At 50.2% G+C, this 17,329-nt stretch overlaps 1 protein-coding gene across 1 annotated transcript in view; it reads right to left on the bottom strand.

The window, feature by feature from the left end:
- The window catches only part of LOC122372253, a 32,673-nt gene that overhangs the window by 7,433 nt on the left and 7,911 nt on the right, over positions 1 to 17,329 (bottom strand). Inside the window, exons 2-4 of the mRNA XM_043349201.1 lie at positions 5,726 to 5,934; positions 4,638 to 4,770; positions 3,590 to 3,726 (exon numbers count right to left, since the gene is read on the bottom strand). Of these exons, the coding sequence (XP_043205136.1) occupies positions 3,590 to 3,726; positions 4,638 to 4,770; positions 5,726 to 5,934 (479 nt within the window). The remainder of the gene's footprint in view (positions 1 to 3,589; positions 3,727 to 4,637; positions 4,771 to 5,725; positions 5,935 to 17,329) is intronic.

Genomic DNA, 17,329 nt, shown 5'->3' on the forward strand with positions numbered 1-17,329 from the left:
GTTTATTTTGTGCATGCTCGGCACAGGTTGAAGACATATTATCTCAACATAATATGCAATGTGGTTGTGCCAAGGAATGAGTAAATGCTGTAGGTATTACGCCATAGGAAAACATAATATTATGAACTCTACAAATATAGGGACTCCCGAACACGATTTCCACCAGTAAAATGGAAATAGGGGGTGACAGTCAATTAAAAAGACAACATATATGAGACATTGTGTGATGCTCTACCATTAGCGATCACCCGTGGACATTTTAGGGGAAGAAGTCGTATTAAAATGTCATGATCTCATTGGTCGACAACTGTTCAGCGAGATATATTTGGCACATAATTTTAACTGTGTATCATTTTAGGATCAGAACTAGACTACTTTGTACATTATACAGCCCTTTGAACTGAGATCTTGAAGACTGCTATGGGAATGAATAATTATAAGTGATATTCTTACCTTATTCTCCGTTGAAAAAAAAAACTTTCTTACATACCTACTGCATGATGAAGGTACATTTTCAAGGCATTTACCACAAACAAATGTGTTTATGCTTTAACAATCGCACTCCCGTTAGTTTTTCCCACTTAATGCTGGCGCGTGTACTCGTATGATGTATGCAAACTAAATTGCACAGCAGGGGTAGTTATTTACCGACTAGACTGTCACGAGTCATTCGATTAGATCTCGTGCGCGGGAGATGCGCCCACCCGGCTCGCGGGGTCTATTGTGCTTCTCCCTCGCGTTCTCTGATGCCAAGTGTTGCTCTTCGTCCCCAGTGACAACCCACCCAGATCAATGCCATATCAGCCAATGTGATCACCGTCCGCCAGCCTCCCCCCTCCCCCGACAGATCCCCTCATTGGGCACGCTCAGAGGGGAGACCGGCCGAGCCCTCGCGCCTCAATCCGACTAATGCCGACTGTACATTACTGCGATCATATAGCGCTGTAAGCCGGCCCGCTGCACTGGCTGGTCGCTCGATTGATTTATGCCCGAGCTGGGAGCGACGGACTGAAAGGGGCCGCAGGGGCGTCAGTCTGTGCTTACACCTGTATGTACAATACAGAGGTGTTGTCGCCGCGACTCTGCTGTAGTGTAGAGTCTCATCTATCATTCAGATGGATGTATCACATTGCGTTGTTAGTGTAAGCAGTGGGGATCAGGCACAGTGAGATGGGCACTGATTGAATTGAGCGCCTTTCTTCTGGTTGGCGCGATTGAATTGGACGCATGCTTTCGTTTCACCTAACTTAGATAACTCAATCGCAAAGAAGTTGGGATAGCGTCAGACCTGCCAGATTGTTGTTTTTTGCACAAAATATTTTGCTAAATACATTTGTTGTCAATAAGGTTTGGTCCTATAGAGCATAACTATTTGCTTTCTCAGCCCCCTCCCTTTCATATTACCGCAACTTGAAGGTCTTGATTTGGATTTTCTGCTCTTTAATTGCATGCTTAGGTTTATATTATCAATTATTTCTTGTCAGTTTTTATTTCATGCAAATAAATATTCATCTGTTAATGCAATTAATAATTGTTCCAGAATTTATTGAAATTTTCCTGACGAGGCCGATCATTAAAAGGAATTAACCCTCGCCCGTAAACGGTGTTTTGCCACCTTCGCCCATGCAGGGCGAAGGTGGTGCGGTGGTGCGACCCCCCCTGGCGTTTGAAAACGGAGCGTCGTAGAGCTTAACGGAAAAGACCAACGGATTGCTCTCAACGAGATCTCGCGATTGGTGGTATATTTTTGGTCCTAGCTCAACATTTGACCTACTTATGACCGGTCAAAGGTCAAATTTTCGGAAAAATCTAGCTTTTTCAGATTTCCGCGCCGATTGCGGCAAAACGGTAAGAGATATTGACTTTAAACCTTCACTATCGTGATCCTTGATCAATTCTCTGCCGTTTGGTGTGTATTTCGATGCCATAACTCTAAAAATGATGCGTTGGGAGCATCGGAAGTCTGCAAGGTCATTTGTGCATTGGGTCACGTCAGGCGTGTGACGTCACTGACCTGACCCTGACCCAAAATGGACTACAAGAAACAACCGACGATGCCTGAAATGGATAGCAAATTCGAATTCAGGGCATCAAAATACCCCGAAAAGGCATACAATTGCAAAAAGTCATTACAAGTCAACCGAGGTCACTGACCTGACCTTGACCTTAAGTAACCTTGAAAAGGTCAACGGACATTGTGACAATGTCAAATCAGCCAGTTATGATTCTAAAACAATCCATCAGTGTGTCAGTCAGTCGGCATTTATACCAATGTGAAACAATCTCCAATTTAGCGTAAATCTGGCCGGAGGTTGTTCCCTTTATGACGTCATAACTCCGTGACCTGACATGACCTTGACAAAAAAATACCAAAAGTTGCGCAAAGGATGCCCCATAAGGTACTGAAAATTTGAGCAGGCTATCTGAAACGGTTCGGCGTGTAGCTAAGAAAAACCTCAGGGGGGGGGGGGGGGGGTTGCACCCCCCCCCACATGGGCGAGGGTTAAGGTATTAGAGCTTTTGAAGCGAGACACTTCCGTTAACTTGAAGAGATCAATCAGCTTCTGAAACCAAGATAGAGGTTCGCTGAAGTTAACTTAGTTAGCGTTTGATCTTCGAAAATATTGGAACATAAGCTCACGGGCTATGACTACGCTCACGGAGTTCATTGAAGAATGTCGATTAGCCTGATCCATGGCTTCGCCGCCATAATGCTCCAGTGGGGAAAGCCATGCATGAACAAATTTCATCAGACGGAAGTCTGACGGTTTTATCCCCATAAAATAAGCGGTAAATCCCGTTTGGGCCCAATTAAATCAAGGGTTATCGTCGCACGCCAGATTTGCCGAGAACTCCCATCCGTGCGAATGGCGAGCGTTCAATATCGAACGAGATGGCCCCAGTCTCGTCGGGCTATGGCTGGGAGCACGTTCCATTAAATGCTGACACTACTCATAGACGCCTGTTGCATACCCCGGCGCTGGTAGCGTTGTGTCCCAATGTCACCCGGCTCCAGAAACAAGAAACGCACCCATCGGCGACTCAAAGAGGCTCTACACGACAAACAACGCATTACTCATCCTATTTTGCAGACGGGCCGCTGCGGCCGCTGTGCGCGAGTTATGGGCTGACCAGACGGCCGTACTGGGGGTCACTGTGGGAGGGGTCGGGCGGGGAGGGCTGAGTTAGGGCCGACGGCAAGCCAGCCGAGCGTCCACGGGGCGATAGCAGTGAGCTGCTGGCCTAATCGCCGTGACCAGCGTCCTACAGCGAGTGGACTGCGGTGGCAGTCGCCAGGCTGGGAGGGTGTGTGTTTGTCCGATCAGCCACGGCGGGAGAGCTTAGAGGAGGGCGAGCGAGAGGGAGAGAGAGAGAGAGAGAGAGAGAGAGAGAGAGAGAGAGAGAGAGAGAGAGAGAGAGAGAGAGAGAGAGTCACCCAGTCTGATGTTGCATGTATCTGTGTGTGTGCATATTTGCACTCAGATGTAATATTTGTGCCCTATATGCGCTGTATGCATTATATGCGTTATATGTTATAAGCGTTATAAGTTTATAACCTTACATGCGTCATGTGCGTATTTTCACTCACCCTAGCACCGTTGATATACCAGGTGAGCTGCGCGGCTGGCCTTGACCTGTACGAGGTGCAGTTGGCCCAGACGCGGTCACCTTCGTCCATGCTGTCCAGAAACAGGCCCGTGATATTTGGACCTCGCTGCGGCAACGCTGCGGCGGAAAATGGGGAATCGATCACCGACCTGCCGTATGACCGCTGAAACGACGAAGACTTGGCAGCATTTGGCAGCATTTATCACAGGCCGTTTCTCGCACTGGAACCTGATAGCATTGTACCATATGTCGCCATTTCTGGCGCAGTTTTATCGGCGCATGAACGGTTATGGCGCGGACGAAATGGTTTGTTGCCGTAGTAAATTATCTCCACGACAGTAATATGTCCGCGCTGAGCTGAGCTGCTGCGTCGGCCGCGTCTGCGATTCGCAGAGAGGTGACAGTCGAACAGGGTCACAGAAAGCAAATATAGAGGTTGAAGAGGAGACAAACGCCTCCCTTTCCTAATTGTGCTAACTGCTAGAGAAAGTTGAAGCTCCCTGATGAAAGGCTGGGATTGGATGGTACTTGAAAGTTTTAATACGCAAAAGCCCATGCACAGCATTGTCACTGAACATTTTAGTGTTATAGACGAAATTGTTGCAAAAAAAAATAATAATAATGCACTTGAGGTCACGAGTGCATCTGCTCGCTCCCACGCCACCGCGCCGGCTCACTTCGTGCAGCGCGGTCAGGAGAGGTGCGGTGGTTAGTGGACGCACGGTGGGTAGGCTGTGCCGCCGTACCCGGATGTTATGCGGCGCAGCCTACCAGGCGCTCACCGATGCTCCGTTCAGCCACGAACAGTGCGACGTACGAGGTGTGGATAATGAATTGTTATTGGTTGCTAATTTGTCTGTGTGACCGACATATAAGCATGATGTTAGTTAGATTTATTAAGCATTTTAGCTAAAATATATTTCATATTTATCACTTGTGGATACGCAAAGTTTAAAGTTGATATGTAGACCGGCATTGTAAACCCGCACCTACGCCAGGCCGAGGACCTCTCCTAACAATTTGCTCACCGACGATCATGACGTCCCCGACTCCGATGACTGTGTCGAAGGACGAGTCCATGGTGATCTCGCAGCCGTACCTGCCCTCCATGCGCAGATCCACGTCGTGAATGACGACACTCTTTGCTCCTGACAACTCCATCTATTGGCAAACGGAGCGACCAACTCGGATACTTTCCCCAAACTTGGCGGCGGGCTGGTGATGACCTGACGCTGAACAACACCGTGTATGGACCAACTCGACGGCATTACGCAGAAGGGAAACAAAGGTTTAGGTGGGGCTGGACAAGTTACGGTCCGGAAACAGTCTGTACTCGGGAGTGGTCGCTGATGGGCAAACTTTGGAGAGAACTCTGCTCTTAGAAGTGGCATGTAACTGGTGATGTGCAGTGCGGCAGCACTTCGATATTGATATACCTAGGTAAAACTTGTTGAAAGTTATGTCTATTTTGAGCGAGTAAAATTTGTTTGAAGCTGACGACCAAGACAAGAACTTGCATTCTACATCACAAATCACACCTATTCCAGACGGTGTGTATAGGCCAGTCCCTATTTTTGACCAGTTGGTGGTGGACAATGAGTGCAAAAAGAGCCGCGTAGCCGCATTCCCGGGCGGCGCATTTTGGCATAATCCATACTACACAAAACGCCTTCCATTTTGAAGGGCATAAGAGCTGGTCCTCTTAGCCCGGATAAAGAATGTGCTGAGGCTGGCCACAATTTGCAATATATAGAGAGTAGATTTTTAGATGTAATTTGGAAGTATTTTAGAGCCAATAAAAACAGGAACTGCGATGCTCACTGCAGTGGAAGTCATCACAATCCTCATGGAGATGGATGGACCGTTTTTGACCCTGGCCCTGGACCTGGATCCTGACCTGCCGTTTAGGTGCGGAACTACGAGGTTTTACCGATCCCATTTTCATAATGGTCAACTATCGACTACACAATGAAATAAATGTTTACAACCGGCCCATTACAAGAATACTGGCATGGTTCGGTTAACTTTAGTGTCGCACTTTAGCGGCTAGTTATAAAAGCCCCCATAGCAAATCTAATAACGTCTATAAATCCAATAGTAATGCAGTTATACTCACGTCAATATTGTCGATATTCATGCCGGTGGTGTCGTAGGTTTTGGCCGAACTTCCCGGAATGTAAGTGTAGAACTCGTTGTCGTCTTTGTACCACTTTACCTGGTACACGCGCTCCCCCTCCGGGTCGTAGTCGCACGTCATGTTCATCGACTTTCCCATAACCACGTGACTTGGAAAGTGGGTTTTTATCATCCTGACCGCCGATACACCTAGAAAAGAGCACAAATATGTTACCAAATACGTTTAGCGACGAATGGACAATATTTTGGTACTGTTTCACAAGCTCATCACATTGCAACTTGTCAAATAAGAGCCAGCTCACGAATTTAACAAGATGAGATTCTCATGTTATTTCCGGTGGTTTTGAACAAATTAAATTATTGGGGCAGGTGTCGTTGAGCAGGCTACTGCTGACTCTTTGATCTTAAGCCTATGATGATATCTTCTGGACAGATGGTCACCAAGTGGCGAGGAGAGGATTTGGCTGCCCCAGCGCCGACTAAGTTGAGGTGTCGTCAGCTGTCAACTATTGAATGGTCTATGAGCTGTGGCCGCTCAACCAGAAACTAGAGACTGGGAATTCACAACCAGCGAGCCTTTAATCAACGAGCGGTCAACCTTTAAGTTGATGAGCGGAACAGCACAAGACAGTTTTCCAAATTTATTTATGTTATCTATGAAGTGAAAGTGGCAGCTAATACAATAACTACATGTGTAATGCTTAACTGCTTATTACACAGTGCTTGTTGGTAGTGGTACACAAGGGAACGAAAATCGTTCCACTGTCCTAGCAGCCATTTACGGACAAACGCTGATCTCTCTATGTATCAATGCATAGAACTTCTTCAGCGAATTGGCCAAATTGAATAACTTGTAGGACTTCACACGCCCACGACTTCAGACTGCGATGTTATGTCAGTGGTAGGGTGTCCCGCGTGGGTCTGCTAATGAGCAGATGCACTGGAACGCGGCAGGTCGCCGGTAGAGTCGCCACCCGCATTTCTCCTCTCGGGCTCAACCGTCCCGCCGGCCGCAGAGCAGTTCATATAGCCGGCCTCTTGACGCACTTAACATTCATTGGATGCAAACGAATTCCAAACCGGGCTGATGGTTGATGGCGAATGATTCGAGCGCAGCGAGTTTGATGCATGAACTGGAGTGACGCCTCGCTGCTTCCGCCGCGCCGCGCCGACTTAGGCGCCGCCGCGCCGCCGCGCCGCCGCCGTCGATGTCGGCGCGGCACCACCGGGAATACGCCTCGGTAACCCAGCACGGACGAGCTCTCGCTGCACGATTGGACCGTGTTATCGGCCACTTGAGCCGCAACCGTCGGGGACGAGCCGAACATTTATTGTGAACGCAGTTTCGGATTCCGCGGATTTCACCGGCCGTTAGCATTTTGGCAGAACTGGAGGTGGTTCTACTGAAGAGGCCATTGACGCCGAAAGGATACAGGCAGCGAACGTTATCTGCGGACGCAGCCTTTCGCCCCACAGTTAGACAAACAATAGGGACAGGCGACATTGGTTATACTGTATTTCTCTTATGTGCAACCCTGAACAGTGAACGCTGAACCGAGAACAGGCTTCGAAAGCTCTTAACCATCGCAGCCAGCGGGTGAAAGACAGGAGAGACAATTAGACACCAGTGGACACCGGAGGGTGTCGCTCGGTGGTCCCCCGACAGAAGAGCTGTCGCCGTCGGTCCCTTGGCGATGACCGGTCGAGCGCCGCCGCTGACGGATCAATTACACGACCGTGTGGCGACATAATTGACCCGCCGCTCCCCGGGGTCGAATCGCGGCCGCGGTAATTAATTCTTGGTCGATCCATCAGCTACGGCGATGAGACGCTGGCCGCGCCACGGCTCGCCACACCGCGCCGGGAGCGTCGCTGTCGTGCCGCCAGCGCCGCCGTCGATATAAAATGCATTGTTTTGCGTCACGCTGACACGGGAGCGACGGGTGGTGAGAGGGAGAGGAGCGGGGCGGGGAGAGGGAGAGCAGCGGACCGGCGAGAGGAGGCGGCAGCGGCGCGTCGGTCCCGTCGGGAGAGGGCCGTTTTACCGAATTATCGCGGCACTGATAGCGCTGTTACCGACCATCGCCGGACCACTTCCCCGGTGAAGCTGAAGGGATCCGAGCTGTTGACGAGAGCCTTTATGGCACGGGCGACGGCAAACCAGCGTTGTGATGGCGATGCTATATGGGGCGGCTTTTAAATAATGTTAGCTGCTGTGCTAGCCACTGCACACGGTTGCGTGGCTCTCGGAATATTCCTCCCTGTGCGTATCAACCCTCGCCTAACGCACCCGACTCTTTTTGTGAAGGACATTGGCGCTAAAAACCGTAAGCGCAAGAGCAGAGTGATGAGGAAGTTTCGCCGCATATGTGCATGTGCTTGGTGCTCACATAGGCTTTGGCTCTCAGAAAAGAATAATGTGTAGGCACCATGGGAAAAGTGTGCTGGCGGCGATGTGGGTAGCGTCGGCAGTGTCAGCGGTGGCTGCGGCGGCGGCGGTGGCTGTGGCGGTAGCGGCGGCGGTGGCTATGACCTAGAAGGTGAAGGCGGCGCTCCAGAAGAGTACCAGGTGCCGTCAGCAGCCGCCACTAACGGGTGCACGGCTGGCGTCTGATGAGATTACTCCGGACGGCCGCGGCACCAACCGCCAACCGACCACCGCTAGCTCCTAACACCAAACTAACGCGAGTCGTCCGAGGCTACGGTAGAAGTGTACTAGAGCTAGTAACCAAATGTGTGATCTATGATTAAATGTGTTGACTGACGGAAACGAGGGCTAGTATAAGTTAATTAGTTATACCGTCGCTTGCTCAACTTTTCAACTTGAAAATGTATTTAGCGATGAAGCTGTACAAATTTTCGCATGTATGCTGGGCGCCTAATTTCATAGATTGCGTGAATCATGGATAAACAACTTACATGATTCCTCTTATCTACGGTATAATTTTGATTCAAACACATGATAGCAGCTTGTTGTCAAAACCAGCCGACAGTATACCTATATGCTTACAGTTCAGTACATACAGTAAAACTCTGTCATTTGTGCTCCAGGCTATCTCTGAAAGTATGATATTCCGCGCTCGCTCCAAACTTTCCCTGTCCTGGGGTGAGCTCGCTACACGGCTTACACACTTATTAGCTGAGCTGAGAACAGCTTAAACTTTCAAAAATAATTTCCATCATACTTCCAAGTACTCGAACACTGCAGTAAGATAAGCGTTCCAATGTCTCAAGAACACCCTTCCTCACCAGCCAGCCACCCCAGCTAACTTCAGTGGCGGCGCGAGTTCTCGCATCAGATGCATAATCCGACTCATATCCGTCACATATCAGTGGGACGGCCACTGCGGCTGTCACGTCTGTCACAGATCCGTCACCGATGACGGCTGACAGACGCGCCGCCGCGGCGACAGGCACCGCTCCCGCCGGCCCAGACGCGTCGCCGGCGCCCAAAAGTTGTCCGGCCAGTCGGTGCCGAAGTCATATTTCTGTCTAACGCCAGTAAATAAGCGCTTCGCGGACCGTTGGACCCGAAGGCGGCCAGCGGCGGCCGGTTCGGAACGATCGGGCCGGCCCGGTGAACCGAAACGGTGCCCTCGGCCTCTCCCAGATTTTCTCAGCCCTCTCTCAGTCCTCTACCGCCGCATCTCAGTTCTCTCCCAGTCCTCTCCCAGCCCTCTTCCTGTCATCTTCCTGTCCTCTCTAGTATAACTATTCTATTTTCTTTTCACTATTTTCCTGACTCCCCTGCCCTTGTTCTCGGTCCAGCACAGTCCAACTCGTGTATGCAAAGCCTTTCTCTCGGGTGGTGGCGGGTGGAACACCCCTGAACTGGTCATCACTTTAGGCCTTTCTACATATGTACCGTCATGGATCATGCCAGGGCCCTCAGGTTCGCCCTGGTCTGTTGGGCGTTTACTCTGGTCAATCCACGTCCGATCAGCGTATTAGGCATGCCCACTCTCGTTCGGTCAACGTCCTTGACAGGTTAACCCTGGTCCAGTTAACGTCTCACCCAGTACCGCCATAGTCCGCTCAGCTCTTTAGGCAGGTCCACATTATTTCAGTCGGCGCTTCATGCGCCTCCATGCCAGGTCTGGCCAGCGCTCTAGGCAGGGCCATCTGCGTCCGTCCAGCCAGCGCCTCAGGCAGATTGCCCACCCCCTCTCCAGTCTGGTCCGAGCAGCTTAGGCAGCTCCGTCACGACCGCGCTGAGGAACGAGCGGCACTCTCGGCCGGCAGAGCGGCCGTCCAGATAACGTTACCAACCTTCGACGGGGGCCAGCCGCCGACGGGCTGTCGTCGGTCCCGGCTGCCGACGTCCTCCCCCCCCCCCCCCCGAGAGTCACAGGGCAGAGCGACGGACCAGACGCGGCGAGTCAAGACGACAGATTGTGTGGTTAACCATGAAGGTACGGGGTAGATGGTCTCAGTTTCCGAGCAATCGTTTACTGCAGATTTGCTATGTTGTGAGGTCATGCCTGAACACAAAAATGTCATACACGAGATATTCTCAGAGATCTCTCGGTTGAGCTGGCTGGTTTTCATCGGACCGTTGTCATGTCCTGCCTCTCGCGAGTCCCGAGATGAGGCTAGGCTGGACGAAAAACAGCCTGCCGCCGTCGACAGCAGCCGGGCGCAGCGGTGGAAGACGGTGGCGGCGGACGGTGCGGGTGGCTGTGCTGACGGCCGCGGTCTGCGTGGTAACGCGCCGCTGCGGAGGGGAGCGGCCGCCCCAGCGGCAGGCCTGGCCGCCGACAGCAGGAAACATCAGACCGACATTGTTTGCCGACAGCTCGTCGGGGCCGAGCGGCGGCCCGCGGCGGGCGGCTGGGGTGGCATCGGGCTGCGCCGGCCGCCTCCGAGAGCGCGCCTATCGATTCCACGCCGCGCCGCCGTCAATTTTCCTCGCGATTTGCCGGCGGCAAAACGAAGCCGTCCGCGCCGCCGGGGGCTGCCGGGAACAATGGGCTGAGCGGGCGAGCGGGCGGGCGGCGGCCGGACGAACGGCCGAGGGCGGCTCACCTGGCCCCGAGTCCCCACGGGACCACCTGTAGCGGAGGCCGCCCATCTGCCCACTCAGACCGCCGTAATGGCGCGGTGGCGTGTCGGCCATGGAGCCGGCTCTGAGTTTGTCCAACCGGCTCAGAAGTCATTAAGCGCAGGTTTAACGATTTAAGTACCGCCCAGGGCTGGGTCCAAAAATATATGAGCGGTCATCTTACTTGTCCCTACGGTGAACTGGAATGATTTGTTCTAAAAGGGAAACACGCTTGCTCCTCTCCCACATTGCCACATCCGGCCCCAGCCAATTTGGACGTTTATGAAGGCTGACGAGTAAGGACATATAGTTGTATGTGACTTCTTGAGCAGTCAGGCCAGGGTGACGTAGCATGATTTGAGGACGCTCACAGTAACGTCGCATGATTTAAGAGGAAATTTCAGGCACCGCAACACGATCGTGAAAAGTGTCGTTGGTATGGTAACAGGCACGTTAGCCAGGATTTTGCTCAGGGAGGGACCACAGGTCGCGGCCTAGTGTCGTACCCCCTCCAAAAAAGAAAACTCCTGGATTTGGCCAACTATTTTGGGGGTCAATGCAGCTGTTTTATTTTTCTATTTTATTTCGTTTAATTTGTCGCCTTCAGGAGGGCATGGCCACCGTCCCCCCCCCCCTCCCCCTTTGGCTATGTCCCTGTATGGTAATGTGTTAATTCATCAAACGATGGATCCACTATAGTGGATATACTGAAAATCGTTACACAGACATCATTCATAAATGATGTCTGTGTAACGATTTTCATTAATTAGTGAGCTCAGTAAGCAGCACACAGTTTGACATTCTCATCCTTATTCTTCACAGTGAAATCACAAATGCAAATATTAGTTCCTGACTAGCTGCTCCTGTCCCCGATCCTGCCAATCCCCTGAAGGCCGCCACTCCCTGTTCGGTGTTCAGTGTTCAGACCGCCACTGATTTATTGACTATCATCGCGGCACGGAGGTGATGAGCTTCGCTAACGTCCGCCCCGGTAGGGGAATTCGCCGGATTCATGTGGCTAAAACTTCTGCCTAATGCGCTTCAAACATCCAATATTCATGAGAGCTGAAGAAGGTCATATAGTCGCTTGAGAGAGTCCCTTACTGCAACTTAACCGTGTTGCATGTGCAACGTATGAACCCCAAACTGTATAACCCTCGCCCGCACATGGGGGGGGGGGGGGTGGTTGCCACCCCCCCAGGTAGTCTTTCTGCTCTGCACTCAACATTTTTAGCGCTAGAACGCTGATTTTTCGTATAGCTGCTCCTCTATCCTTTCTTGATGTCCACTGAAAATTTCAAGTTTCTGTGATTTTTGGTTTCGGAGATATGACCCTGTTTTTCAGGTCATGTCATGACCCAAATGGCCAATTCTCAACATCTTGCGTTTGCCATGGGTCTTGCGAGCTTTTGACACCCTGAATTCGGCCTTTTTTGCCAGTATTACCTCCCATCTATCATGGAACATGTTGTTCGACGATGTACAGGGGTCAAGGTCAGGGTCAAGGTCAACCTAGGTCATCTAAGATAATTGCGTTTTAGGCAAGCTGAATTTACTTTTTTTGAATTTTTTTGACTGCATTTTTGGTAAAAGCTTCTCAGAGCATGATTTCATGTAATATGGACCCAAAAACAATCGGTGCACACATCAGTATACACACAGACACACACAGACATACAAACACATATAATTGACCTTGACCTAACTTGACCTGAAATGACCTCAGCCGCAAAATTCTGGTCGGGTAGTGTGACAAAGAGGTTCTAGCTGGCCTGGCACCAGAAAACAGCATCGTCATCGGTATTTGATAAGCAGCGCACTTGATATCCAACGGTGACCCAAAACAGCAATATTTTTTTAGTTTGACCTGACCTGGAAGGTCAATGACTGACCTGAGAAGGTAAAACTGGGTATCATTGGATTCGTCTCTTCCCAAAGAATCTTTTTGGTCTTTACCGCTAAGCTCTATCTCCAACAGGAACGAAATGGCGCGGGGGGGGGGTGGCAACCACCCCCCCATGTGCGTTCTAGGATGGGAAAATGGCATGTGCGGGCGAGGGATAAAGCATTGTATAGGTAATGTGCATTGTGCACATATCTATGTATGTGTGGCAGTACCTAATCTTTTGCCGATGAGGGTACCTACTCTCGATTGGACGGAATGCCGGTGCAATGCTTTTAAAAAATCTGACCTCCCTTCTGTCCCATATTTCAGCTTCATATGTTTCACAACCTTCGAATGCTGCCATTATTCTATATTTGCGGGTCATAGTTCATCGTCATCAATTGCATCAAGCATATTTCCTCACTTTCAATATCCTAATGTAATACTAATTTCTATCGTTTTTTTTTTCACAAAAAAAAACGTAATGAATATTCCCTGGAACTATACGACCAGTGAATTCATCTATCAGATATTGGCTTATTTATCAAGTGGTCATGGACCATGGTGCTTATGGTACCAAGCATATTAGAAGCATATTAGCATATAAGCATATTAGGCAACTTTGGCGGTTGACCGCTCTCCAATCTCCCACGTCCTTACATAAGCCAGTGCATATGCACTAAGCTGATCCCGGCCAGCACTTGTAAGCTGATCCCGGCCACTGCCGACTCACCTTTCATCAACTGCACGCAGCTGTCAGAGCGCGCATGTTTGTTCAGCGCAGCCCACCAAGCTCTGGACTCACGAAGCGCCTTCGCAGGCAGCCGCTGGACACGAGGGGGACCTTGATCACAGGATTTACCTTGACACTTCTCAGAAGCCGGTCGGATTGAATTCGGCCGGTCTTGCCCTATAGACAAACCACCACGCCGCCGTAATCTATCACAGCCAGTCAAGAGGCGGCTTTACCTTTCAGCTGGACTTGTCTAGAAATCGTTCCTGTCTAGAACGTCTTGCCTGCCGGTCTGGCTGGGGGCAGCGCGATAAGGTCACAAGGTCACTGCAAAGTGCTGTTCCACTCCATGGCTCAAGTGTCCTTTAGAAATCCGCTCAATCGGTGGGGCTGATAGTGCTTTCAGTTCGGTGATATTTAAGCAGAAGACGACGGCTGAACAGAAACGGAACGTACGGAGTATGCCAGTAAATGTCCGGTACACACAAGTGATCACTTGGAAGCACGCTGCTTCAAAGTCTCAAGACATTCTGCAATATTCATTGTTGTTTATTCAATTTTTTTTACTGATCTCCAAATACTCGATGCACCGCGAGATCGCAGGCATGGCTGGCTATCGCTTTGACCTATTTTACCTTTACATAGTCGTCCGTTGGGACTATCGAGCCAGTTAAATTGGCTTACAACTCACCAAAGCACTCGCCTATCCACTTGTGGCTTCAGGTGGATGGGGTTGGCAGCTATTACTGGGATATCTCCGTCAGTTACCGTACGTGAAGCCGCTTAATTCTGCATACTGACAAAGTTAGGCCCATAACGAGGTTAACTTCGTGATGCAAATGCCAGAAAGACACCGGTGACATTTGCTAAAGGCGAACTATCCCACAGGGTCCGTTCCCATTTCCAAGTCGGAACAAGTGAAGCTCCCTCTCCCTCTCTCTCTTCCTTTCCCTCCCCTCTTTCTTCTCTCCCTCTCTCTTCCTCTCTCTTCCCGAACGATCGCCAAATACTATTTCAGCGCCGCACTCCACACTGCTCATTCTTCTTACAGCATCCAGCTCATGCCTCTCCATGGCATCGGCGAGGGTCTACTGGCACCTCCTCAAAGGCCAGAACGTCTGCCTATGTGTGTGTATGTGTGTCTGTGTGCATAGGTGTGTGTCTGTCTGTGTGTATGTCTCGGCTGCTGGCGCTCCCACGGACGATTAGGCTCGTCGAGTGTTCTGGCAACAGCACCGACCGCACCGCAAACAAGGGCCGAAACAAAGCCGACTCGCCGCCCGCTCACAATAGCAATTAGTGAACACTGTGTCGTCCTGTCGGTGGGGTAGCCGGGGGGGGGGAGGGGTAGCACCATGGTGTCTGTATATGCGAGGGGTGATGGTCATACCTCAGTCGTCCCAGAGGTTTTGTTGTTATGAAGTGCCTAGTTTAGTTATGGTGCTGATTTCCCGGCATGTTGACGGGTTGTCGCCCAGCTTGATCGGGCTGCTAATGCTAACAAGTGTCGCGTTGACCCATATGCTTTAAAACATCGGTATACAAAAAAATTGTTATCGTATAATCAAATATTGTAATTGTATTCAGGGCCTTGATTGTAATTGCATTGACTACGGCATTTATAATTTAAGAAGTGATGCGCTTCACTTACATCTGACTTATATCTGCCAGGTTGCAGTCCAAAAGTTGTACCGCCGATTATATCGTTAGACAGCATTTAATCAGGTATGTTCGTGTTAATGCGTAGTTCACTAACTTTGGGATCTTTCGTTGAAAGTGACCACCTCGGTTTCCAAGAATTGAGTGGCCTGTTGCGAGGGGCAATGTATCCGAAAATGACTATGGCTATGGTTATGATTATTGAATCAGTGGGATGCTCTCCTTCGGTGCGGTTCAGATGGTTCCTCGAGTGTGACACGTGGGACTCTGTCCTTTCTGGATTTACCAGCGAGGGCCTTCACTCACGTCCCCGACAACCCCAGCATTCATGAAATGAGTTCCTCGCTGTAAGTGGAAGTCAAATGGAAATTTCATTCATACCACTTAATATAAAACAAATCAACTCGGTGCCATTAGAATGTCTAATACCGAAACATTACTCATAATCAGGCTCGACGAGTATGCAAGTCCCGCCAGGGTTTCATTTTGTCCGGAATTTATGCTCAGTCACGTGTACTTAATCTAGTCGCATTTGTTGCGAGTTCCATCGCAAGTCGCACCATTTTAGCATATTGCCTTCTGAGAAAAGCAATTTATCTGAGCTTCATGACAGCCAAATCTGGGCGATGGTGCTGCTGGAGGAGTGCAGTCGGCCCCTGCATGTGACGGCGGGTGCCCTGCAGTGACACGGGGCGACCCCGCGGCCCCGGGGGGAGGGAGGGCAGTGTCCACCGCCACCGCCGGAGGGCACAACAGGTGTGAGTACAGCAGAAAGGCAACAGCACTGGCTGTGAGGGTTCACTGATGATTTTGCCGAGGAAGGCGATGATGTAACACAACTGGAGAGAGCGCTTGAAGATTGACCAGCAATGAATATTGATTTAGCGCCTCTTTGTTTGAGACTATAATTTTTGTTCGGCTGGACTGCATAGCGCAATGCAGGCACGGGACTCGGGAGCATGCAGCATCACTGAAACAAAAACGTTTCTTTTGGTTTATTATAAAAAAAATGTTTGTTATACCCGCCTTTATAAGCATTTACTGGTTTTCCTTCAGTGCTGCTTCGCAGAAAGGAAGAAATTGTCATTTTAATGTAAGTAACTAGTGGTCCGTTCAGTAATAGGTATAAGTATGAGGTGCGTACTGTTCCAGCTGAAGAAAGAATGCATTGACTCCCTAAAATTGCAAAAACACCACTGATCCCATTCAACTTTGCGATAAAAAAACGAACAAATTACAAAATTTGACACTGCACAACAATACATGTTGTGCAGTTTTCTGGCATCCATAAGTGTTATGTCATGCATTCTTATTTGCACAAACAGGCTGCTAGCTGCCACTGTATTCATTCCAAGTGAAGAATGAATACTAATTACACCGCGTAATTAAAGATATGATAGCAATGCTAAATGCATAATGATCCTGGCAAAACAATCACGCAAGCGCCACATATGATGTCGCAATTAGGCAAGGGAATGGCCATGTGATTAGCATACATAGAACTAACAAAGGATGGTTCCTGCAGCATTGTAGTCGTCTTGGAAATGCATAACTTCAGTCAGGCCAGAAGAATAACATATACTCGTAGTTACCCATAAGAGCTCATACAGCTCAATAGTAGAACATTACGTTCCAACGAACTGGAGTAAACGGAGAGCTACACGCGCATCAAATATTGCTGGAAAATTGCCGTATATTGGAACTGAAGGAGCGCGGAAAGCTTGTGGCCGGCGCAGATTTGGGCGTTACCGAGGCGAGTGTTTCTCGACCTTTTTTTCGAAACACCGGGATGTGACGGAGCAAATCAATCGTTTGCATCGTTTGCTAGGCTTTATTTCAGCTGAAGCTACGGCGCTCTATAAGTGATGACGTCAATACACTTTAGTGAATTAAAAAGAACGGAGTTTTCTGACTTAACAGTGATTGATCTTTGTTTGTGGAACCAGCCCAAAAGTATATTTTGTTATATATTTACCCCAGCCGGTCGGCCCCGCCGTTTGGTGACCTCTCCCTCCCCTCCCTCCGTCCCTCCCCTCCCCTCGGACGCGGCTAATGAGGTGGGGCAGTGCGGAGGAGTGCCGGAGGGGCAGGGGGCGGGGTCTCCGGCCCCCACCGGCGCACAGTAGGACGCCGAGGAGTGCCGCGGAGGGGCAGGGGGCGGGGTCACCGGTGCCGGCGGTCCCCACTGGCGGCCACTCCGCCCTCAGATGGATGGGGTTTTAATGGCGGGGTCAGCGGCCAGCCGTCACCTGACCGAACCGCCGCC

The sequence above is a fragment of the Amphibalanus amphitrite genome, unplaced genomic scaffold, assembly GCF_019059575.1.
Source record: "Amphibalanus amphitrite isolate SeventyFive unplaced genomic scaffold, NRLGWU_Aamphi_draft 001336F_arrow, whole genome shotgun sequence".
NCBI classification, from domain to species: Eukaryota; Metazoa; Arthropoda; class Thecostraca; order Balanomorpha; family Balanidae; genus Amphibalanus; species Amphibalanus amphitrite.